Source organism: Colossoma macropomum, unplaced genomic scaffold, assembly GCF_904425465.1.
Source record: "Colossoma macropomum unplaced genomic scaffold, Colossoma_macropomum, whole genome shotgun sequence".
Classification (NCBI taxonomy): Eukaryota; Metazoa; Chordata; class Actinopteri; order Characiformes; family Serrasalmidae; genus Colossoma; species Colossoma macropomum.
The window spans coordinates 16,228,637-16,255,676 of record NW_023494796.1 but is presented as its reverse complement, the minus strand read 5'-3'; the positions used below and the strand labels follow the sequence as shown (position 1 = coordinate 16,255,676).

At 39.2% G+C, this 27,040-nt stretch overlaps 1 protein-coding gene across 1 annotated transcript in view; it reads right to left on the bottom strand.

Annotated features, from left to right (window-relative positions):
- Positions 1-278: 278 nt before the first annotated feature.
- march1 (membrane-associated ring finger (C3HC4) 1) overlaps positions 279-27,040 on the bottom strand; it is a 46,044-nt gene continuing 19,282 nt past the window's right edge. Inside the window, exons 3-8 of the mRNA XM_036583402.1 lie at positions 11,612-11,662; positions 9,518-9,597; positions 7,336-8,007; positions 5,875-6,055; positions 2,553-2,703; positions 279-625 (exon numbers count right to left, since the gene is read on the bottom strand). Coding sequence (XP_036439295.1) covers positions 279-625; positions 2,553-2,703; positions 5,875-6,055; positions 7,336-8,007; positions 9,518-9,597; positions 11,612-11,662 — 1,482 coding nt within the window. The remainder of the gene's footprint in view (positions 626-2,552; positions 2,704-5,874; positions 6,056-7,335; positions 8,008-9,517; positions 9,598-11,611; positions 11,663-27,040) is intronic.

Genomic DNA, 27,040 nt, shown 5'->3' with positions numbered 1-27,040 from the left:
TACAAAGATAATGCGTGACCTAAGAGATCGACTTTTCTTCCCCTGATGGTCGAAAGGGAAGATATTACTGCTTTACTGAATTAACTTTCCTTTGTGTTCACCACACTACTTTTCCGAACTACACCCAGTCTGTTTAACTAGACTGCTGCCACTCAGTCACCATCTCAGTGGCAGTAGTGCACACTAACATGAATTTGGGACACAAGCTGTCCTTTTAGTCCTGCTTCCAATTCCAGAGAGAGACAAGATCCAGCTGCCTCCCCCTGTTCATCCATAACTCAAACAGGTGCCGCCTCTGCACTTCCTGTGGGAGCAGGGCAGGAAGTGTTTGTTTGCGTCTGGGGGGCAGCAACAAGTGCCGGTTCGTGTCTCCCGTTGCGGTGGGTGATGGGAGGCGGAGGAGGTGGGGCCTTTTCATCTCCGTTGCGGGCGGAGTCGGGGCAGTTTTGCACGAAGATGACGCGGTTGAAGGCCTTCAGGCGCCTCCACAGCTGCAGGTAGACTTTGCACTGTATGTACATGAAGATGAGGCCGCCAGCGAAGCCGATGGCCACCACGATGAGCTTGGTCCAGAATGGCCACTCCAGCACCCCTACGGCATTGAGAGGGGACAAACGCAGCAACGCTGTGTGTGCAATAAGAGCATGCCATAGTATTATAGCATTATATTCTACACCAGCTACACTGACTGCTACAATAGCATCATATCAAACTGCCAGTTTATTAGGTACACATACCTTGTACTTACATTTAAGTGGTCACTTTATCAGGTATATCATATATAAGTGCACTTTATAGGTTTACAGTTACTGACCGTAGCTCATTATTGCTGCACTTTTCACACCTTCATGTATAACGAAGCGGAAGTCATCAAAGTAGGGAAAACATACAGCAGCGACAGCTTTTACGAATGAGAATGAAGAGGACTCGCTCTATTTTAGATCCTTAGGACTTCTTTTTTCCACTAAAGATGATGTTCATTTGGTGGAGCAGTTTTCATTATCAGAGATAAGCAAACATGACAAAGTCTGCATAAAGAAGAAGACTAATGATGCTGCTTTAACCAATTTAACCAAGGTGAAAAGCTTTCAACTCCAGAAGGACTTGATAATTACCTCTTTAGTTGGAACGGGTGTGTGGAAAGCAGGGAAACACTAAAATGTGCAGGGCAGGTGGGCACTCTAGGCCCGGTGGGGACATTTTAGGACATTGTCGTCAGTCTTGCTCCACCAAGTCATTTTCTATCATGATGAAAGGAATCGTGTTTTAAACAGATTTAAGTTGTGCCTCCTCTGTCAAGTACACCACTATTATAAAACATTGCAGATACCACTCAGGTATCTGACATCTGATCAATGACACCTGATGACTGTTGTCTGATATCTGAAAGTCTCCTCTGTCAAGTACTCCAGAATCATAAAACATTGCTTCAAGCCTCAGTTATCACCACTCAGGTATCTGACACCTGTTCACTTGACAACTGATACCTGACAACTGATGATTGAGTGGTATAACTGAGGCTTGATACTCACGTACTTGACTGATGAATGGCAAATGATAGCTGACTAACAACTGACGACTGATATCTGACACCTGATGACTGATAACTGACAACTCATCCCTGACTGACACCTAAAAACTGAGGACTAATAATTGACAACTGATACCTCAGTGCCTCCTTCTTCAAGTACTCCAGAATCATAAAACATTATTTCAACCATTCACCATTCAGTTATTTGACACATGCTAACTGATACCTGACACCTGACAAATGATAACTGATACCTGACAACCGATGACTGGCAACTGATACCTGACCGACACCTAACAACTGATGACTGATGAATGACGACTGATACCCAACACCCCCGATAACTGAAAACTGATGACTGGCTACTAATACCCAACTGACACCTAACAACTGATGATTGATATCTGACACCTGACGACTAATAATTGACAACTAATACCTGATAACTGATGACTGATACTCAACCATTGATACCAGAGTGTCTCCTTCCTGAAGTACTCCAGAATCATAAAACATTGCTTCAAGCATCAGTCATTACCATTCAGGTATCTGACAACTGATGACTGAGTGGTGATAACTGAAGCTTGATACTCAAGTACTTGAGAGAGGAGGTACGACTCGATTCTGTTTGAAACATGATTCCTTTTATCCTGATAAATGATGACTTATTGGAGCAAGACATAAAGCTGATGAAGATCCATGATGGTGCCCTAAAATGACTGTACCAGGGTTGGGAACTACTGGCCTAATATATCCCAGACTTTGACGTGCACCGTTGCTAAGGGAATCATGAGCCATTTTTAACAGATAATTAGTCTCTGTATTGGAATTCATTTTTAAAGTAACCCTTCCAACCCTGACCATATGGTAGATGTACCTGATAAAATGACCAATGAGTGTAGCTGCAAGTAAGGTGTAGCTAATAACTCTGTATATACCTAATAATATTTCTGACGTTATATTAGAGTACATTATCTACGTTATAGCATAACTACAGTTTAACGAGTTTGTGTGATTTTACCATTGTTGGTCTTGCCTTGCCGTATCTCTTCAGCAGTGCGGTTAATGAGGATGTAGAGGGACCAGATGACGCAAATCACAGCCACCAGGTGAAACATCACCGAGCAGAAGATCTTCCTGCGCTCACTGGTAGACATCTGCAGCTTCTCCCACTTAGAGAGAGAGACAGAATGAGAAAACACAAAAGGAAGAGATGGAGAGAGATGGAAAGGCATCACATTGCAATGTGGTAAGAATTAATTTGAGGCATACCAACTCACACTGTAATTCCTCTAATAGCCACAGGGTGGCAGCATTAGACTTCTGTAATACACCATTCATCCCATTAGATCACAACTATTCATTTTAAAGCATTAACATTTCGTCGCTGTCCAATGAAAAACATGTATCTCCATTTTTTGCGATTTTTACTTTTCTGCATCATTTGAGCTCAGCAGATGTCCTTTACATTGTGTGACAATTTCATGATGATTGAACCAATAGAAATGCTCCAAAATTGTTTAGAATAAAATATCTTTCCATTAACTTACATTGAAAGTAAAGAATGTTTTTGCCCTCTCCTGTAAAGTTACGATTTTGGAGATACCCGTTTTTTTCTTTGGACAGCGACGAAATGTTAATGCTTTAAAATGAATAGTTGTGATCTAATGGGATGTTATTACCACTCAAGATTTGTAACATGTCTCTGCACTTTTTTTACAGTTTGATGGACTGGAGCAGTGTGTGAGGAGAATACACTGCTATACAAATGCACATTATATGAGAGTTACTATGGAAACTGCACAGTGAGAATCAGACATGCTAGACAGCAGCAATCATGATAAATGAGTAATAATAATGGTATGTGACTATACTATGGATATTTGTGGGTGTGATGGAGTTGCACTTGCAGCGAATGTAATAATGGTGGTGTTTTTGTCTTTCGTACGTCACTCAACCTGTTAACTGTCGCCTCATTTTTGCCTGAAATGGCGTACCTAAAGTAAAAGGAGCACTGGTCCCACATCATGATCTTGATCTCATTTGAAAGGTAACACTCAAGTTTTTTTCCTGTCGGAATAATTGTATGAATTACTGACAGTAACAGAGTCTAGAATGGAGGAGTTTATTTCAGCCTGACTATTTCAGATCTCAAAACTGTTCTCTGACTCTTGCTCTGTTATCAAGACCACATGTTTTGACGTCTCTGTGGATAGTGGCAAGGCTTTAATGTAAGGACCCACAGATTTGCTAGTGTTTGCTCATTCGGTGCTTATGTTGCAAATGAGATCATCGTTACTGCTGTGAATAACAGATCATAAAACAGTTTGAGGGAATCAAATCCTGTGATTTCAAGCTTTCTAACGGTGTGTTGCATCACCGTATTGCTGGACGATTTCATGCATAAAAATGATGCATAAAAAAACGGATGTGAGCACTTCTACAGAAGTGTGCTGGAACTGGTACAGTAATCTAGATAAGGTTAAGGCAGTGGTCTTCAAACCAGTCCCCTGGGACCCCAGATTGGGACTGGTTTGAGAACCACTAACTTAAGGGGTGTCTCTTTAACCCTTTTCAGATTGAATTAGTTTCTCAGGGGGACTAAAATTTTAACACATTTCTTCAGTGATAAAACTCTCACGTCTAAACAGAACTAGTCAGTTTCTATTGGGTTGTAATGTACTTTATCAGAATGTAGCATTTAAATCTAAGGAACTGACACAGATACTACTAGTCAGTATTTCTAGAGAACCTGATGATGAAAAATTGATAGTGTGCATATCGTTGCTGTCCAAAAAAGAAAGCTAACTTTACAGAAAAAGGCAAAAATGTTCTTTACTTTTAATATAAGTTAATTTAAAGAAATTGTATACATCCAGACAAAAACATTTGGGATGATGTTTGAAAGCAGCGCACAAATAAATTATTTAAAGCATAATTAAACTTCATAGATCCCGGCCGGGTGACCAGGGTCGTTTCTGTGTGGAGTTTGCCTGTTCTCCCCGTGTCTGCGTGGGTTTCCTCCGGGTACTCCGGTTTCCTCCCACAGTCCAAAAACATGCAGTCAGGCCAACTGGACGTGCTAAATTGCCCCTAGGTGTGAGTGTGAATGTGTATGTCTGTCTGTCTGTCTGTCTGCCCTGCGATGGACTGGCGACCTGTCCAGGGTGTATCCTGCCTTCCGCCCAATGACAGCTGGGATAGGCTCCAGCACCCCACCGCGACCCAGAAGGATAAGCGGTTTAGATGATGGATGGATGGATGGATAAACTTCATAAAGTTTAAGACTCAAAACTTCTTGATGTGATTCGACTCAGGTTCAGGCAAAATTTCTGTGGGGGTCGAGTCGGGCTTGGACAGTTCCCTGGCTGTATTTGGGTTCAGACCAAAATTTCAGGCGTGATTTAATCTCCCTCTGATAGAGTCAAATTTATGTGTGAGTGGGTGGGTGTGTGAATACATTGCTAGGGTTTGAGACATGTTTCCATGGCAAACTCATACTTAAGAATGTGTATATCTGAGAGAGAGAGAGACCTTGTGCAAAAATCTGAAGCATGTCTCCATGATAAAGGCATATTTCTCTTAATTTGTATCATTTCCATCAGCACAAACATACATTTAACTGAAAATAACACAGAAGCCACAATAACTAAATATAATGTTTTTTTTAACCTTTATCTTTTTACACTATTACAACTTCCGTTCTTTATTTTTCAAAGAAATCTGCAGGAATATTTTTCTACTCCTCCAAAGTTCAGTCTTAGAAGTTGTTTTTTTTTCTTTTCATTTCCTGTTTTTTACAATCCATGTAGTGGTAATTGCAAATTTAGACTCAATAGTCCACAAAATCTTACTCCAGATCTTAGACTATATCTAGTTTTGATCTTCCAGTGCAAATTTTCTTCTTTTCTTTCGTCTATTTCCTTTTCTCAGTAAGCAATTCTTGACAGCAACACACACTTTTAGACTTATAGTGTTGAGTGTCTTCTCACAGTGGAAGGATGGACAGAAACACCTGTGGATTTTTGAAGAGTGGACTTTTCTCCTCTCTCTCTCAAAGATGAAAGCTTTAACTACTGTTTATCTGATGGTGACTGTTTTGGTGGTCTACCAGGTCTTGCACAGTTGTCTTTAATATTTTCTGAACTCCAGTTTTGGAAACGCTTTTTTTATTTTTTTTTACCTGTTTTCCTTTGACTTTCCCCTTCCTTATGCAAGTGGATTATCTTATATCTAATCTCCTCAGAAAAATGAATAACTTGTACTCATTGTCCATTTTGATTGGAAATGAAATAACTGAAAGGTGGTCTCCGACTTTTGCACAGCATGTGTTTGGTTATTACCTTGCGCAGGGGTTTGAGGTGTGTCTCCATGATGAAGTCGTATTTGCAGAGCTCACAGCAGCGTGTGTCGGAGCTTTTAATCCACTGGTGCAGGCAGCCCTGGTGCACGAAACGCAAACTCCCCGTACACCTGCACGGAGTGATGAGAGGACAGTCCTCATCGCCCTCACAGTGGCAGATCCTGCAAACCCACAAATAGAGCACAATAACAGAGCATCAGTGAGAAAGTTTTCTTTTTCTAAACTTAAAGGAATGGTTTGGCTAACAATGTGCATGATTTTGCACTTACCCCAGCTGTAGTTAATCAGCTCAGACACGTTGGTTGTATAAATTTTGCTTCTTTAGTTTAGTGCTGGAGTTATAAGGTGAGGCTAATGTTGCTACAAACACTAGAAGTCAATAGTCACCGAAATGTCTTCTATAAACACACACCCAAAACTCTTCTCAACCCACTAAAAACACATCCAGCTCTTCATTAAGGTCACACAGACTTGTCATTGTGGTTTAGGACACAGTATGACTTACTGTGAACTGTAAAATTGAACAAAACCTCAGCGTGTAGCTGAACACAGTGGGCAACCATTTAAGACATTTAGTCATGCAGGCATATGGGTGCTAGATAATGTTCTCAGTTTGTTATTTTGATTTATAAACATACGTTTTCAGTTACCAAATTCAAGGTTAACGCAACAGAAATGCAAATGTAATCTGTAATGTTCATTCAACTTTCAGCAACACAATGAAGTTCTGCTCATTTTTATAGTTCACAGCAAGTAATACTGTGCAAAACCTTAGTAACCACCTGGGATACCATAGCAACCAGTTAACAATCCCTTTAGGGACCTTCACTTCAGGAAATGCACTTCTCAAGTTATGGTTGTGAACCAAACCAAGTCTCCATTATAACAGTTTCATCTGTACTGTATGCATTGTTCGCCTAATTTACATTTAATCTGCATACAATTGCTGATTCATTGGTACAGATGAATCAGCAATCATATGCAACATATGTCTAATTTATATTTAATCTGCATAAAGATATAAACTTCCATCTGAGGGTGCTCTTGCCCCCCTCTTTGCTCATCTCTCCCTTTCCCTCTTATTTCTCCCTTCTCTCTCTCTCTCTAATTAGGCTTAATCATGCTTTCTTGTGTTCCTATAATCCTGAAAAGCACTTTTTCCAATAAATGTTACCATCTTTCTATTTCAGTTTCAATTTACGATCTCTTCTTTTTACTTTTTTTGCAGTATATCACATCACAGAATTATAAATGAGTGTTTTTCATACATTTGATGTTTATTTTAATCATGCTGTGGTGAATTCGTAGCATCAGTGCAAAACTAAGGAAGCAAACTTCAGATAGCAAACATGCCTTGACTGATCAACTACATCTGGTATAAGAGGGAAAACTGTGTTCATGTTGGTCGCACTATTTAGCCACCCATCTTTCTCTCTCTCACCTGCACACCTCCAGCTCATCGTCAGTGCATGCTTGCTGTGCGGCGCCGTTTTGATCGGCCACATTTGCATATTTCTGAGCAGTCGGGATGGCCATGTCTGCGTCCCCCGACCCTTGCTCCTCATACGACTTAGTAATTGGCTGCTGCTCCTCCTCACTGGCCCTCCCACTCCCTCTACCGTGACTGGCCGCCTTGCTCTGTGGCTCTTCCCTCTTTACGGATGACCGCTTGCGACTCTTAAGAGTGGCACCCATGACCCGAGGGGACCTGTTCTCTTTCTGACCCTCGTCCGCATCCACAGGCGCAAGCTTGACCCCGTCCCGCCCATCCTGTCCCGCCGTGAATTTGGGCGTTTGTCGGCTGCTGCTGCGCCTGCGCCGAGCCTTCTCGCGGCTCCACGAGCGAGCCTCCCTCCACCGCTGCTCGTCGTCCTCCGAAGACGAGTCCGAGTGTATGCGTGTGTGTGTGTGCCCGCGCAAACGCTTCGTGTGGTCCACACACTCTGAGACGCAACCCACCGCTCCGCCCCCATTGCTACTCTCCCTCCGCCGCCGGTGACGACGTTTCACCTGCCGCCTGCCGATGGGGGCTGAGTCAGAGGCGTGGTTTACTGGCATGATGGGTGTGGCTAAATCTGAGGCATCCTTTCCAAACTTGACTGGACCGCCAGTACTGGACATGTACACACCACACACACACGTAAAGAAACATGGGGAATGGAGAACACAGGACATAGCATGAAATGAGAGTGAAGGGAATGTACAGGGCAGAAAATCATAATGTAACATGAGCAAATATGTAGTATGGATGGGTGTGGTTGTTAAATGGATATGGATCATTCTACTAAATATGTTCAAGCTGCTGTCCCACAGCAAGAAACTCTTTGAAAACAAACATTTAAGTATTCAGACCTTAGATATTTAAAAACAAATTATGATCCATGAAACCCCAAGGCATTAATTGAGAGATTAATAAGCTAAATATATGCAAAATCCTCATTTACAGGGTCCTTTCTACTAGGAGGTCTGTCCCAAATGTTAACCCCTAAATTTACACTAGTGAAAATAACACTTAATAACGCATTTCAATGTTTTTTTAAGACCATTTCTTTTAAAGTTAAATTGAAAATTTTTGATTTATTATGAATCTCTTTTAAATAAAAAAAACTTCATAAATTCAAAAAATGCTCTCCTACATTTTCATATCTCTACTGAAATGCAGAGTTTTAGTCCATAGTTAGATCCCATTGTTTTGATGAAAATATGTTCCAAAGTCTGAAAAATCAGTGTGTAACATTTCAGAATTGTCACTGCTGAAACATAGTTTCTGCAATTAAGTAAACTCTTTTGTTTTAATGAAAAATGTTATGATTTTATGTACGTTCACCTGTTCATGGCTGTTTTTGCTCACCATGTTCTAGCTAGTGTTTTTAGTTCTGCTAAAATTATCACTTCTGAAACAGTCACTCCTGAAACATTTGGTAAAAATGGAATTTGTTTTAATAAATTAAACATTCTAAGAGTACAGTGTCACTCCAAGCCAAGGCATTTTAGTCCAAGTCCCAAGTTAAAAGTCACAAATGTGTTTTCAGCTTTGACTTTGAACCAATTCGGCAGCATAATCCATGTAGTAGATGCACAAGGCTTCCGTTATTGTTGGAGGCATTGTGATTTTCCGAGCTCAATCAGAGTGCAGTTCGAATTTGTAAGCTCTTATTATTGTTTTGTTTACCAGAGTAACAATAAAAGGCAGCTGAAGTGTGAAGTATACTCTTATTGATGTGTTTTCTTTTTGCAAATGTTAAAATAAAGATTTCTGCATTTTTTTGGCATTTTTAGTTCAAGTTCTTTAAATATCAGTGTTGAGAATCAATTTATTAACAGAGAAGAGCAGATTATATGGTTTTTCGTGTAGACCTTAAAAAAGCTATTCATTTAACTATATCAGAAAACAAACATTATTAAAACACCCATCCATAATGTAACATAAATATACAAATAAAAGATGAATCTCTTCTGAACTGGGGTTTATATGTGGGAGTTAAACTGTATTGTTTTCTTCAACACATAAAAGACCAGTTTCAGAGAGGATATGAAGACTTCATTCGCACACACACATACACCGTATATATCTGTACATGAGTGGAAGACTAATATGAGCGTTGTCACCCTCATAAACTCACCTGCAGATGTCCTGACAGGAGGGAGTGACTGATGTCCGAGAGGCGCCGTTCAGTACTGCCCCCTGGGTGGAGCTACTAGCCTAAAACAATCATATGGATATACAGATTTACCATCACTGTATTCATCAATCAGATTTGACACCTGAAATAGTCACAAAGAGGCATTAACTCATAGAAGCTGCAGTTATTATTATTTCTGGCAATAACAACAGTATTATATGATTTTATAGCACATTTAAGCAAGCAGAGAAACTCTTCTAAAAGTTCAGATTCAAAACTTTCAGTCACATTTGTGTTTGTAATCAGAAGATAACAGAGTACTGTACAAATCTCAACTACAAAAAAGAACAGTATGTGAAATGCAAATAAAAGCAGAAAGAAGTGATCAGTAAATTCTGTTTAACATTTGATGTTTGATGTTTTATCTTATGAACTTGAGTTGGGACAGGAGCATATTTATCACTGTGTTATATCACCATTCCAACACCTGACAGCACTTAATTATATGGGGACTGAAGACACTTATTTATCCAGGTTTGAAAGCAAATTTGTTTGCTATTCGTCCATTATACTAGTCATCAGCTGTGCAACTGCACAGGGCTTTCGTTGTCGTATTTTGTGCTTCATGAAGAAGGAGACAGGATTGCAGGCAGGCCATTCTACAAGGAAATTCACTCGAAAGAGGCCCCGAATATTCTGTTGTACCTCCTGTTAGCATGAAACAATCTGAACCAAAAAATATCCTCCATACTTTGACGTATGTGTAATCGATTGCATTACATGCGATGCTGGAAGTGAATCTCTGTTTTCTGCCGGACACATGAAGGGGTACGGGGGTATGCACCCGAATGTTGCAAACGGAGGTTAAACTTTGTGACGACTGTCCGGCGCCGACCTCATCGCTCCGATGTAGGGGCATCCCAGCTTGTTTGAAGCTCCATATACTGAGGAGCACATTGCACGTTGTTTGGTTCAGATTGCTTCGTCCTAGCAAGAGTTATTACAGAATATTTGGGGCCTCTTTCAAGTGAATCTCCCTGTAGCACCCGCATTCGGTGGTTACGCAGCCATGCTGTGGGCACTGTCATGTTCAAATAAACATGGACATATCTGGAAAAGAAAACGTCTATAATGTTTTATTTCTTTCACAGATAATGCTACCTTCACAGATGTGCAAGTTACCCAGTAATATCCACTCCCCAACCCAGATGGATGCAGGCTTTTGAACCTAATGCTGGTAAGAATTGGGATGGTCCTTTTCTACTTTGATCCAGAGAACAAGACATCCATTATTTCCATTAGCAATCTGAAATGTTGACTTGTCAGACTGCAATACACGTTTCCAAAAAAATTGCATCAGTCCATTTCAGCTCGAGCTCAAGCCCAGAGAAGTCAGCAGCGTTTCTGGACAATACTGACAAATGGCTTCTTCTGTGCATAGTACAGTGTTAACTTGCATTTGTAAAAGGTGATGGGGTAAATGTGATGATGTAAAAGGTGTTTATTGACAACAGTTTGTGAATTGCCGAGCCCATGTGGTGATATCCATGCTATTTTTTTAATGCAGTGCTGTCTGAGGTTTCAAAGGTTATGGACATTCAGTTGTGGATTTGGCCTTTGATTATATTATGCCCTGTAGAGGGTGAAATATCTACAATCCACTTGCAAAAAAGTGTAATTGCTTGTTGAGGAAGGTTGAGATGTTTTTTGAACATTTTACAACATTTCTATTCTTAAATTGCCCCTGTGCCAACTTTCTGGACTATGTTGCAGGCATCAGTTTCAGAACAAGCCTACATTGTATTATTTTCATTTAAATACAGGTCAAAATTGGTTTACAAATCACTGCTTTCTGTTTATTTGCAGTTTACAACCTGCCCCAATGTTTTTGGAATTTAGGCTTGTGTTAACATATTTTTGTTTTATTTATTTATCTATTTTTTGTTAACACATTTGTTTGCAGGTAGCCAGCCAGAACATGAATAGTGGTGCAGTGTCTTAAATTAAGCTTATTAAATTGTATTAAGCTTTCTATGCATGAATGGCATTTGAACACTTAATCGGATTGTGCGAGCATGTGAGAGTGTGTGTTACCTTTGAAATGTTGCTAGATCGACTCCCTGATCGGCCTGGTGCTTTCTCACCCTGAGGAAGAGATAAATGGGAATAAATAGCTGAATCACACACTACTTGAATGAAGCACATGTAACAGTAATCCTACATTTTCACTATGATCAGTTGCAGAAACAATTAAAAACATGCCGTCTAATCTCAATTTCCACATTTTCCCATTATGAAAACTATCAAATACAATAATTAAACATACTGAGCTTATGTGAGCAGTAAGTGAGCTCCCTCTACTCATACTAGTATGTTTGGTTATCCTTGTGGTGACCCACATTTGGTTATAATTATAGCTCGCCTACATCTAACTTTAACCTTAACCTCACTCTAACCCAAACCCTGACCCTAACCATTACCACGAACATTTACCTAACCACAGTCAGCACAAGCTTGACCCCAGAGCTAACTTTAAAGGGGAACTCCACTAATATTTAAAAAAAAATCCATATAATTAAATTATTATGCTGTAAAGAAAATCATTCAGAGGGGTTCAATACGGAACGCGCCCTTCCAGAGACACGTACCAGCTGTTCACAGTGGTGGTGATAGGAACTAGACATCTGAGCCTCTAAAAGCTACATCATAGAATTTATTACATTAAATGGTTATGAATATGCTGCTTGATGTCTAAGGTTTTGTAACAAGGCTTTGTCCTAAAATGTGTTTTTAAGCCATGCATGGTAGTGAAGAACATTCAAGGTGTAGTAAAGCAAAATGGACCTCAAAGAAAACTTTTTTTTTCAGACTTACCACTATTTTACCACATAAAAACTCATAAATTGCTGCATAAAATGTTATTTACGATAATTACACTTAAGACATTGGGATCCCTTGTTCCTGTTACCACCACTGTGAACAAATCTGTGTCAGTAAGTGTCGGTACAATGGATCATTTCACATCAAACCACTATGAATGACTTTACATCTCAATGACTACATTATTCAGCAATTTTGAGAACGTTTAACAGTGGTGATTCACAATAAAGCAATAAGCCACAACTGGCTGTACTTTACCACATACTTTTTTACTTTACCACATACTTTCTACCAAAGTTAAGAGGTGTTGTTAGGAAAATCAGAGTAAAACACCCTTAACTGGGACAAAAGTGTCTAATTGCTTATGTAAACAGTGACAAAATATAATGATACACCACTGCACATGCACTGAACAATTCTTCCACCAAACAAGGCAACTTCTAAACTGTTGGTATGACAAAGTATGCCTACTAGAATAAGTGTTTACAAATATTTATGTAGGTCTATGTCAGTTGCACTGAAGAGTTTATGTGGGTGTCATGCAGTCTTATGAACACTGTCCTACAGTAAAGTTTAAACACTTCTTTAGCTATTCCTATGTGAGTTCTAACACTCAATAGTCATAAGGACAGAAAAACAAAAAAGCCACATGCATGCATACTCACTTTAGAGTAATACAAGATGTGGTTATTATAGTAGAATATCACTCACACAATTGTATGACCTACAATTAAGGTAACTTAGAAATATTATACAAAAACTGCAATCACACACAGTAGTGGGTGCTATACTGGTTGAACCCATAAGTTATGAGTGTTTTCATAATTGTTATACCAGTATGTCACAAATAAGGGAAGGTAATGAGATGTACAAACACCCCTCGCCCCAACACCCTCAATCACCTCCCACTGTCTAGTCCATTGCATCTAAAATAGTCCAAACTGTTTTTGAGGCAGCAGACATAAATGAATGGCCATTTTTTGGGGGGTTAGTCTAACATCAGAAGAGTGATTGTTGCTCTTCCTTTCATACCGCCTGAGAAGCCACCTGACTCTGTCAGCTGCGCGCAAGCTGTGGACCAGCTGGTACTGATAGTGTGAATGACTGTTATATTTTCCAAATTCCAGAATTCGAAGGGGCAAGTATATGGAGCGCACATACAAACAAATGACAAAAGGTGAACCTGGCTTCTTATTCAAATTTTCCTTTCCACCTTAAAAGGTGCAGCAGTTACATTAAGTCGCCTGTGGTGCCAGAAAGTAACAGCTGCTGCATTTAAGGTGTAGTGGGAAATCTGCTGAGTAAGAAGTCTTGTAAAATTACGACATGAAACAACATTTAGCGCCATTTTTGTCAGGCCTGCAGTACTACTGTTAGAAAACGATATAAAACAGATGTGTATCTATATATTGTTCTGTTTTGTTTTTACTTTTTTGCACAACAAAAATGTTTCAGATTTAGCTTATTTATTGAAAACAGTTCTTATTAAAACCTGAAAAGACGTCCCAGAATAGTAAGCCACTGTTAACCTTGATAAATAGTTTTACTTAAGCATCTAAAATTATTTTATTTAAAGTAATATATATACTATGATATACGCCAAAACTATCAGAAATTGTTGTTATTCTGTGATATACATTTTTGGCCATATTGTCCACTACTACACACACGCCCAGTGGCTGTTGGACAGTTGTTTTCGAGCAGGGTTAAAGTCACATGTATGAATTGTACTTTAATGTGACTGAAGCTCTAAGACAAACCAATCCTATTACTGGAGTTAACACTGGGATAAGACACCTCTGTGTGTCTGTATGTGTGGTAACTTTACTATTTTCAGCCCGATTAAGAAGTCCTTGGACATTTCTAGGGAGAGCGAGAGCAAGAAAGAGAGAGCAAGACGAAGTGACGTTCAGCAACACAAATATAGAGGAGCTGAATAAAGCTGTGAAAATACAGTCAGGTCCATAAGCATTTAGACAGTGACAATTTTTGTAAGTTTAACAGAAATATTTCAGTAACGCTTTAGGAATTACAGCCGAATTTTACATAGTCCCTCCATTTTCACTGGCTCAAAAGTAAGTGGACAGTTAACTGATAAGCAGGCCACGTGTGACCTGATCACTTGTTTTTTTTTTTATAACAAATTACGATGAAAGGTCTGGAGTTGATTCCAAATGTTGAACATGCATTTGGTAGCTGCTCATGGGAACGCTAAATTAAGGTGCTAACACTAGGCTGAAAAAAACAAGCCTATCAGAGAGATTAAAAACTATAGATGTAGCCAAAACAACAATTTGGTATGTTCTTAAAAAGAAAAAATGCACTGGCGAGTTCAGTAACACCATGGAAGACCATGGAAGTCAACTGAAGATTCCTTGGACAAATGAAACCAAAATTAACTTGTACCAGAAAGATAAGAAGAGATGAATAAGGAGAAGAAAAGGAAGGGCTCATGATCTGAAGCATACCACATCACCTGTCATACACAGTGGAGGCAGTGTTATGGCATCGGCATGTATGGCTGCCAATAAAACCGTGTCACTGGCTGCTGACAGAAGTAGCAGGATGAATTCTGAAGTGAGAAAGCTATTCTGAAAGCTATACCTTCTGGTCAGATTCAGTCAAATGCTGCAAAACTGATAGGCCGGCCTATCACAGTACAGATGGATAATGACCCAAAACATACCGCAAAAGCAACCCAAGAGCTTGTTAAGGCAAAGAAATGGAATGTTGTTAAATGGCTGATTCAGTCATCTGACTTTTCACAACTTTTTTTTTCAAATTTTGCAACTTACTACTTTACTGAGGACAAAACTGAAGGCAGAAAGACCCACAAACAAGCAGCAACGGAAGGTGGCTGTAGTAAAGTCCTTGCAAAGCATCTCAAAAGAGGAAACTCAGCATTTGGTGATGTCTATAGGTTCCAGACTTTGGGCAATTATTGACTACAAAGGATTTGCATCCAGGAATTAAAACTAATCCTTGTGTTTGTTAATTTGTCCTATTACTTTAAAGCCTGTGAAAATGGAAGGAGTATGTATAAAATAGCAGTAATTCCTACACTTCAATCACATCTTAACTGCTTTATTTTTAATTCAAATCCATTGTGGTGTTGTGCAGAGGCAAAATTAAAGAATTGAGTCACTGTCAATACTTATGGACCTGAATGTAAGCAGTTAGCCCTTCCGTCCATCATTTACAGAAACAGAAAAAGAGAGAGAAAAGGGGCACAGGGAAAGATGACTCACCACCATTTGGAAATTCTTTCCTAAATGCAACATCACTGTGCATGAGTCATCACGCATTACACGTGTGCTGACCACAAAACAGACCACAAAAGCAGGGATGGGCAATTTGAGTAATTTTGTGGTTGAGTACATAAAATAGAGATACAAATAACCAATTTTATTTACAAATTTTAATGGGTATACACTATATGGCCAAAAGTATGTGGTCCATGGGAGGTCAGGTGTCTGTTCAGGTCACTGCAATTTCTCCACACCAAACCTATGAAACCTTATTTATGAGCCTCGCTTTGGGGTCAGGGGCACAGTCGTGCTGGAACAGAAAGGGACTTTCCCCAAACTGTTGCAAAAATGTTTTTTGTATGTGGTACCACTAGCATTACTCTTCACTGAAACAAAGGGGCCCAAACACTGAAAAAGAGCTCGGGACCAGTATCTGTCTTCGACCAAACTTTACTGTGGGCATTTCTGGTAGGTAACATTTTCCTAGCATCCGCCAAACCCAGATCCGTCCATCAGACTGCCAGGTAATGAGGCATTATTCATCACTAAAGAGAACACATTTCCACTGCCCCAGAGTCCAGTGGTGGCATGCTTTACACCACTCCAGCCAACAGTTGGCATTGCATAGTCATCTTAGGCTTGTGAGCAGCTGTGCAGCCATGGAAACATACTTCAGGAAACTCCTAATGCAAAGTCATTCTGCTTTTGTTGTTTCTGGAGGCAGCTTTGGAACTCTGTATGAGTGATGCAGCAGAGAATAGATTATTTTTTACATGCTATGTGCTTCAGCGCTCAGCAGCCCCACTGAGTTTGCATGATCTAACACTTCATGGTTGAGCTATTAATGCTGGTAAATGCTTCCATTTTACAATAACAGCACTTACAGTTGACCAGGGCAGATTTAACAGGAAAGACATTTGGCATCCCATGACAGTGCCACATTTAATGTCACTGAGCTCTTTAGTACAACCCATTCACACAGTAACAGAGCCAGGCTTCCTTTTCTTTGACGTTACATCAAAAAAACAAACAACTGACCAAACAACTAATAAAACAACCAATCCAACAAACAATAGCCTTCTGTAAAAAGCTTACCTCTTGTTTATCAAGCTAAATGCAAGCTAGTCACCAGTAGCCAGCAGCTGTCTGCTCTGTACTGTGAAAACAAAAGTCTTTAGGAGCAAATTGAGTCGCTGGATTGTACAAAATCAAAAGTTCATTCCGTCTTCAAAAGATTGTTTTAAATACAGCATTTCCCAGTGGCTGCTGAGCCATTGTATTTCATTTTTGTTTCCTGTGCGTCTGTTTTTGTTGTAGCACTGTTTTGGCAATTGCCTTCCCCTATATGTTGCAAATATGTGTGTGCTTGGTTAGTGTGCATGTCAGTAAACGGCCCCTTTCTGTTAAAAGAGTGGCTATATTAAGCCATGAAACCAATCAGTCACGCTAGTTAGCCTAGAAGTCTGGCTTGCAGTGCTACCATGCTGTGGATCCTTTAGATTCTGGTGAGACAGATATTAGAATTATGCTTGATGATGCCTGTTTAGTTGCAAGCAATGCAAAATTAGTTTGTCCCAATTTCTAGGTCATAAAGTAGTCATTTAACAATTAGTAGTAGGTTTACGTAACAAGCACTTGGTTAGCTGTTTACTCTTGCACTTCCGTAAACAAAAGGCATTAAGATTTGGCTTAGTATTCATCTCACTTTACTGCCACCCTTCACCTGGCTGATCAACAACCAAGTCCACATTTGCTTTGACAAGTCCAGCCACCTTGGCTGGAATTAAGGATAATTTCCCTGTGTGACTAAATGAAGCAAGTCTGAGTGCGTGTATGCGCCTTGCATGAGAGAGGAAGGCAACAAATCTCTTTGTCTGTGATTGAGGAAATGCCTGACTTGTATTTCACACACGTTTCTGCTTTACTTAAGTGCTGATGGCAGTGGCCAGGGGCAATGCCATTCACTATAAATCTCAGCTAAAGGCCCACAAGGGCTTTAAGGAATAATTTACCCATAATACCTAAAGTTGCTCAAAGTTAAAGAAAGCTGTGAAGTTGCTCAAACTAAATGAAAAAAGAATGAATTCTATAGCAGACTGTGCATTATCAGTTATGTTCATATGTGTGCCATGCATGATCATATGATTAACTTTATCATTTGTTGGCTGATTTATCAGAATTTGCAGTTAACATTCTTCTCCAGGCATGTTGAGCTGTCCAATAACGTTGCATTAGCAGCAGTTTGAAAAGATATGGATAGCTGGCTTCATGTGTTTCAAAGGTCTCACATGCTAGACTTCACCCTCCCAGTTTGGTAGCAGCTGTAGACCTAGCTAGTGGGTGGAAATGGCCACAAGCAAATTAGGGAGAAAATTAATCATTCCCTTTATTTCCTAGAACCCTATGTCCAGACCAAGAACCATTAAGGAAAATTTATTTTTAAGAGCCTACACATTTGGTACCTTTTATTTATTGTTAGCCATAAAGCTTGATCAGGTTCACTGAAATTGTTCTGTTTCCTCCTTGCTCAAAGGCCCATGGGTCAAGCACAAGGCCCATCAGACCTGTAGCACAATCCTATGCAGCACACAAAATCATTTTAAATTTCTAATAACGTCAGCCTGTTTCACAGTGTGCTGCACTACAATCCCCAGCATGCACTGTAACGTAATGTACACTCTGACCCCCTCTCCCAACCACAATCTATGGAACAACGACGACACCACAAAGAGTTCAAGTATTAATGTAATGATTGAAGGTCTATTACAACTGTCTACATTTTGCTGTTGCAGTTTTACATATTTTGAATAAATATGTGTCTTTCATTACCATGCATAACAAAAGTCGCTTCTTCTACAGATCTTCTACAAATAGAGTTTTCTACAGTGAGGGGAACAAGTATTCAGACCCTTTTGTTTTTGAAATTTAACATACTCAATTTCAAAATCTTCCAAAAAAATTAAAATGGGATTCAAGTCAGGATACTTCACTTTCTTTTTAAGAAACTAGTCTTGAGTTGTTTTGGCTATATGTTTGGTTGTATACGTTTCTCCCCAGATTCAATTAAATTCTCTAATATGTAGGGGTGGTCACTAGAAATTTATGGACGCGGGGCTAAGCCTTTACTAAAGGGTCATGCTCCCCCAGGAGGATGTTTTAATGGCCCCAAAATGTCTGTTCATCATGAACTTTTAGAGTAGCAATAGGTGGAAAATTGATCAAAAAATGGCTGTTTGGTCAAATTGGCACACATCAGATCTGTTTCGTCATAGTGTATTAAGTATAGATCTTTTAAGACTTAAATACTTCATCTGTCCACCAACACAGATCACAGACAAAACAAATGTATTAAAGTCAAGCAATGCCATCTCATCTTTTTTTAGATAAGGCACATTTTAATTATGTTCAAATTATGTAATTATGTTCAAATACATTACATTGTTAAATAGTCTAGGTGACATGCCCTTAGTGACATTTGACAGCACACAAAAGTCTCAAAATGAGGATAAATTAAGAGAATCACTAACTTGCCTTCTACAGAGCTACCACCTCTTAATTATCATCTGCAGAATGAGGAATTCAGGGATGTAAAACTGTGTTACAGTCAACACACCACCAGTATTAGCTATATAGAGTAAAAACAATATATGGCTAATTCTGCATTATATTGTAGGTGAACGTCTTCACTCTGTATCTACTTACTGATTCAGACTGTCTATTATATATTTTGAATAAGGCCTAAACTTTTTTTAGTGAGCTTTTAGCTAAAATCCTATCATAACTTCAGCGGTTGCCAACCGACGTTACTTCGCAGAACGAGTTGCACCAGAACCCCCCCTCAAGGTCTGAGATGATTGGCTTACAACTTATGAGGTCTGATATGATTGGCAGAGTGGGCATTACATTTTGTCTAAACAGCAGAGAACCGTTTCCTGTTGTTATGTTAGAAAATGTCTGGTAGCACCGCCAAAGCAGTGGTGGATTAGAGCAGTGGCAGTGCTACCTGTGAAGTCTCCCCCTGTTTGCGCCCTGCTATCACAGTATATTGTGAATTTGGAGACACAATGGCACAGTTGAATAATGAAGAATAACTGTTAAATACTGTTGATGATTAGGACTAATAATGTACATTCATTTGGTGGGACTAAATAATATTTGGGGGGCTGCAACGCCCCTAAAACTGGCCTAGCAATGCCCCTAATGTATGGTACATTGCTCCAGTAATGTTTCCTTCAATGCACTGTAATGACTCTGTACTGTATGCACAGAAGCAGACCCATATCATTATGCTGCCACCTTCATACTCCACTGTGGATATGGTGTTCTTGGGATCATACATGTAACCCTTCTTTCCCTTAACATGACAAGCTGAATTACTGTCAAAGATTTCTTTTTTTGTTTCACTGACCAAAGTACATTGTTCCAAAAGACCTCTGATTTGTTTAAATGCTTGTCATCCTGCAGCTCTTTTCGAGTGACTTCCAGCTTCTCTCTCACCTTTCTTATTATTAGTCTGAGAGTCTGGAGGCAATTAGGAGGTTTTTGTTCATATTTGTATATGAACAAAAATAGTATATGAAGAGTATAAAGTAAAAATACATTATGTGTGTAAATTTGAAGTGGATATATGCACCGGAAGTATACTGAATAACAAAAAACAATAGTCTCTGAATACTTCCCCTCTTTATATTAGCCTTTCCACTGACTGTGGTCATCTGCTAGCTTAATTCATAAGAATGATGGTAAGTGGAGATGTGCCTTTAACCTAAGTATGTAGATGGTAGCCATCTAGGCTAGTATATGCAGCATGCGAGCAGAGTCACAAGCAAAGGAGTGAAACTTTAGCTGACTATAAGATCTGATCAGGTCATTCATACTTCATCCATCATCCACGTTTCATTCTCTGTCATTCTCTCAGAATGTGACACACTGGCATGTCAGATCCAGATAAATAGATGCTGGGGGAGATACCAGCCATGGCCAGTGTTTCTTGAGTGGTCATGGCTAGAAGTGCATGATATATTGGGAAAATAATTATTACTATTAATATTCTCAGTTTAAATATATCACAAAAAACACAGAATCGAGGCACCACTTCATTGGATCAAATCAATTTCTAAATTGTGTTAACCATTTCATCCCTAGCACATAACTATTTTAACACAATGACTCAGCAACAGCTTCATCTGGATGTATCTTGCCGCCCAAATGCAGTGGAGTGTGTCAGAAAGTCACACTGCTGTCCTTGAGGCAGACAAATGCAAATAGCTAAAAAAATGATCCATAATGCATAGTCCAGTACTGACAGAACATCACCAAGCTGAGTCAACATTTGTGCTAAAGCTATGCAAATTTGTAAAGCTGATTCACTTGCTGGGGTCTGACTGCTCTTCTCAAAGAAGATGAAGTTTCAGCCCGGCACATTTTAGCAGATCCAATGCAGGCATTCACTGTTTGAGACAATTCGCACAGCACTCTATTTGGGTGTGAATGCTCTGGGTGAGTGAGTTCACATGATTTCTATATAGCCATTCAATGCAAACTGTACTGCCATAGGTGCACAGTCAGTTGCTCTTTTTCATCCACCCAAACTTCTGTACTAAATAAGTATTCACATCAGCATAGCTGCATCGTTCTGCCAGTTAGACTGCAATCTCTGAATTGTCCCATGAGGCACAAAATAGCTGTTGGGATTTTAGAGCTGGCAGACATGTTTTCTTTCCTGCTGTTGCCTGGACAATATAGGCATTAACAAATCCCATTTCAGAACTCATATGTATCTGATTCATGTCTTTTTTTTCAAGATGAATCTGGGCCTGTCAATATATCAGGCTATTTTATCTAACAATTAATTGCCATATAAATAATTTTGATTAACAATTTGCCTTTTTGTTCATCGCAAGCAAATATTAAAGTACAAGCCTAAAGTGGCCAAACTGGCTGATGAGCTAATATTTTTCATAAATCATCTGCAATATGCTGTGTTAGGGTCGGTAGTGGTGTCAGGATTGCTGTTTTGGCAGTAAGACTAACGTGGTGGTGGTGTGTTAGTGTGTGTTGCGCTGGTATGAGTAGATCAGACACAGCAGAGCTGCTGGAGTTTTTAAACACTTGTCCGCTCACTGTCCACTTTATTAGACACTCAGTCCAGCAGTGACACTGAGGTGTTAAAAACTCCAGGAGCTCTGCTGTGTCTGATCCACTCAGACCAGCACAACACACACTAACACACTACCACCATGTCAGTGTTACAGCAGTGCTGAGAATGTTCCACCACCCAAATAGTACCTGCTCTGTGGTGGTCCTGACCACTGAAGAACAGGGTAAAAGGGGCTAACAAAGTATGCAGAGAAACAGATGGCCTACAGTAATTGCAGAACTACAAAGTGCTCTTATATGATAAGTGGAGATGATAAAATGGACAATTAGTGTACATAAAAGGGGCTGTAGTTAAATAAATGGCCGGTTTATTTAGTGAGTGTGTTTTATTTGCGTTTTGGTTGATTTATTCATAAGATATTAATATTAAAGTGAAAGCGTACAGTCAGAATTACTCATCACTTCTATGCTATTCTCTCTCCAAAACCCAAACTGCTTCAAAATAAAAGCTTACAGAGCTGTTTTTGAATGAAAATCAACTCTTGATTTAGGTTTAGATAAGAATGGGTCTCTTTCTTCTTCAGGATAGGGATCTTCAGTCATAAGTCTCTTCTTAGCATGATGTTTGCTGAGTTTACGGCACGAGACGAAATTTATGTTTTAAATGCATCTCCTATAATTAATATTGTTCTCTTGGAGACATGAGTAACACAAGTAATGAAATTCTGAAGTCAGTAACTGTAAATTGTAATGTGTTAAAGGTTTGTTATCTCCTAACATCCCGGATTTGTAATTTATATGTGGATCATTTATATCATTTTATATCATTTTGTCTTTATCTTTTGTATAATTTTTTTAAAGCTGTCATTGTTTAGATGTGGATCACGATACAGCAGACTAACAAACAAAACTAATGCTACTCCTTTATACACACAGACCTGCACATACCTGCAAAAGCAATCCTGCATTTTCTTTCAGCCACTCAGCTGCAGAGTGTCCCTGCGTCTCCTGAAGAGCAACGTGCGTGAATGTGCCTGTGTGTGTTGCTTTGGATTAGCTATAGCTGTTTGCCTGAAGTATAATCTGTGTTGCAGCTCTATTAGTGAGCCCAGGCTTAATTTAGCAACGCATGGCCTGGTCAACACACGGGGTGTGTCCCAAATCACGCCTGTGCTAGGGCTCCACAATGAATCATTTTTATATGAAAATGGCAATTTGAAAGTGCAATTTTCAAATCGCAACAGCCGCAATTTTAAATTATGTCTTACATTATTCAGAGCTCTAGCTAGTTTAGCTAGAACTTGTGAACTCACAGTCTGGCACACTGCATTCAGCATTCAAGCCTCCAAAAGGGATGAGCTGGACTTCTCAATGAAAAAAAAGGCCTTGAGCTTAATTTATAGAAAATAATCACATTTAAATCATAATAGCAGTGGTGGTCAGAAGGTACTGGAGTGTGGAAGGTAAAGTAAATAAGGTTAATAGTTCCTGTAACACTTTACCATAGGGCAGTGTTCATAAGGCTACATGAAACTGACATGAGCTTGTGAGGACTGAAACTGAAAATACTCACCTTTGTTTATACAGCCTGACTTGGCAAGCTCTGACATATTATCAGCAATAAATGACAGTGACTGAGTTACAAACTCTATGTAATTTCACCCCCCCCAAAAAGTCATGACACAACGTGATGTCAGAAAAAAATCAATGTCATCTGACATAGATGTTCCATCAACGTGACATGAGCTCTGGGCAATAGGGTGACCTAATCCGATATTGTTGAGGACGAGTAACTCGATGATGCTTAAAAGGCAATAGTTAAGAAGCTGCCTGGTAGTTCTCTCTGCTACACTGTGTATGCTAGCTTTACCATCTCCACGGCTCTTCTCCTACTACTAATTTTACTTTACGTTACTTTTAGCTTGAAAGCCTGGAACCAAATAAAATGCTGACAAGCGATGGAACTTCAACATCCTTCAACGTGACTTGCTGCAGTAAAACAACAGAGCTAAAGTGACTGGATCTATTACCCTAGAGCAGCTAAGCTAACTCTAGCTCTGGAACTTTTAGAAGTAGAAAAAGCTCCTCTAAACCCCATCTACAGCCAGGAAACAGGATCAGCAAAAGGTAACAAAGAAAAATTGTAATATTGTCTGTGGTTAAGTGTCTGGTAAAGTTAAATTATGAAAAATGAATGAAAATATAATGCTACATGGATTTCCAAATGCATCTATAGCTGAATTCCAGAATGACTCCATTATAACGATGAAATACACCTCAGTTTTTTAAGTAACGTACATGGGCGTGGCTTTGGAAATCACTTGCAGTCTGAATGTCTTCAAGCAGGGGTTTAGTCGCTATGAATCTGCACCAGAAGGAACTCATGAACACAGTATCATCTGTTAAAGCAACAGGTGAAGTAATTTTCAAAATATGTTGGGTTACTCAGTATCACATTGTTTAATATGTGATTTTTATTAAAGATTTTTATTTAAAAAAAAAAGTAAATTCATGTAAAAAATGTTCATGTAAAACAGGATATAAACTAAAAATAGAAAAGAAAGTAGGGGGGGGTTATATATGCCTAATTGATAATCAGAATTTTTTAACCAGAAAGTATCGTGCTAAATGCACTACATAGACAAAAGTATTGGGACACACTTCCTAATTATTGAGTTCAGGGGTTTCAGCCACACCCATTGCTAACAGGTGGATAAAATTAAGCACATACCCATGCAGTCTCAATAGACAAACACTGGCAGTAGAATGGGTCATACTGATGACCTCAGTGACTTTAAACATAGTACTGCCACCTCCGTCACAAGTCAGTTTGTACATTTTTTGTCCTGCTAGATCTGCCTCTGTCAACTGTAAGGGGTATTATTGTGAAATTTAAGCATTTAGGAGCAACAACAGCTTAGCCACAAAGCGGTAGACCAGGCAAACTCACAGAGTAGGGTGGGCAAGTGTTGTGTATGCCCATCATGCTTTGGCCATAAAACAGTAATTAATCTAGTAAGAACTTTCCCATCTTAAAATTTGTGTCCTTTTAGCTTAGTTTAGTTTTCTTTGGGAAATAATTTGCCTTGCAACATCCTTCATGTACCTCTCTGCCAGGACTAGATGAAATAAAATACATTTTAGACCAAATCCTTCTATCATACCATACAAACCATCATAAATGTCTCAGACATCAGACAGCAAATTCATAACCATGATATAGCTAACAGGTATGAAACTCCTCAGATGTCTGGTTCCTAAAACCACCACTGTGAACAATTCTGAACCGGTTCTGAGAGGTTTCTCTAGAACAGAGCGTTTCACATCAAACCACTAAATTACTTTGTTTGCATTTTAAAGACCAAATTATGCAGAAACTTTGAAAAATTGGTGGAACAATGTGTTTTGTTTTTTTTTATCCATCACTTGGAGCCTATATTATACACATCCATAGTCACATCACTGATGGATGTTTAAAGTAAAATGTTATTACTTCAGTAAATTAGTCACATCTCACTTAAAGGGATTGTTAGGCAATTTTAGCTTACCCCAAAAGTCACAATCAGCACACATGTCTGAAGTTTATGTTAGAATTGACAAGTGTGCATGACGCTAACCTTCCATTACTTGTTAACTACGTTAGCCTCGTACCCATAGGGCAAAACTAAAGAATCAAACTTCAACAACAAATATGTCTGAAAAATGTCTTATGATGTGGTCTGTACAATGGAATGGTAACAAGCAAAACCAGTTAGTTTTGAATTCACTGGTTGCATATTTACAAATGTACATTTTTCTGCCCATTCAGCCTACAACAGTTTAGTGCTGCCCATTCACATTAAAGTTATAAGGAGTTCAAAGAAAGGCACAATACAAGGCAGTCAATGAGAACAGAGCTCATCTACATATAGCAGTTTTAAAGACAGTAACAAAAACAGCCTGTTTAATTCTAAACGGGGGCAGTGACGAGGAGGCAGAGCAACAAACTCTCTGTCCCTCTCGGCTCAGGTGCTCAGGCTGCTCTTAATGAGAGCCAGCTGATGCTGATCTGCCGACCGAGTGTCTTTAAAAAGAGCTGAGTGGGAACAGAAGAGAAAGAGAGAGGGGGACGAGCAGCCAACTGAAGACTGAAGAGCTAAAAAGATAAATCTAAGAAAAAGACCAAAAACTTTGGCTTTCAATCTGCTGGAAAACAGCCAGCATAGGTTTTAGTTTTGCTTGGTTTGTTTGTGTTTTGGTGAAGGAAAATACAAAGAATAATGGCTGCTGCAACCCTGAACCCTGCCTCCAGCGTCCTTCTTGTGTCTTGGGTGGCACATGGCATGCTACAGACTGCAAACATTATGCATCTTTGAAAGTTTATATAATGCTTGAGTCACTGGAAAACCAACCATTCAAAAATCAAATCCTTATTTCAACTTGCGGCAGAAAGAATGGCAGCTTATCAATATATGACTCAAAGATCACAGCAGGATCAGATACCAGTTCCTGGTTAAATCTGTAATTGTGAAATTGTTTGGAAATTTTTCATTTTCATAATCTTATTTATCTCATTTGTTCTGAAGGACAACATAATTCAGAGAATTCACATTCAGGAACAAAATGCATTAGGGAATTAGGGCTGGATTGTGCTAATACCTTTTAGCTAGTGTTTTTTTACTCAGCTCAGGCAGTTACAAACAGACAGCTTTGTTCTTCTGTTCTGAACCACTTTTTCACGACATAATTAAATAATTGCAATTAGTTGCATATCCCTTTCACTCAGTATCTCTGCTGAGCCTGATGAAATAAACAAGTTTAGTGAGCCTGGTGAAGGCCGAAGATTTGTACGTAAAAAGAAAGCAATGAGAAAGTGGATAAAAAAGTTCAAAATAGAACCACAGCCCAGAATTTAGTAACATGTTCTGCCTATTAAATAAAAATAATAGGGTGGTGTGTCAATATGCAGTAAAACACAAACATGGCAACAAAGGAATTTGTCTTAGACAGAAAAGTGAGTCTCCATTTGTGTCCGTTTATAATTTGTAGCTTGTATTATTTCACTTGCCAGACACAAACAATAATTATATATGGCTGCAAAGAAGGCTTGGCACGGGATCAGTGCAGGGACTTAAGATGGAAAACTAACTTTGATGCTACAGAGTACAAAATGGTGTGCAATTCATTGCAATGATGGTTGTTACATATTGGGAATAGAAATCAACATTTCAACACTTTAGCACACTGATAGCAGGTTTGGTGTAATCCAAGAACATGCCCCAAACTTGGTACAACAGTCTTTTTATTCTCTAGATAA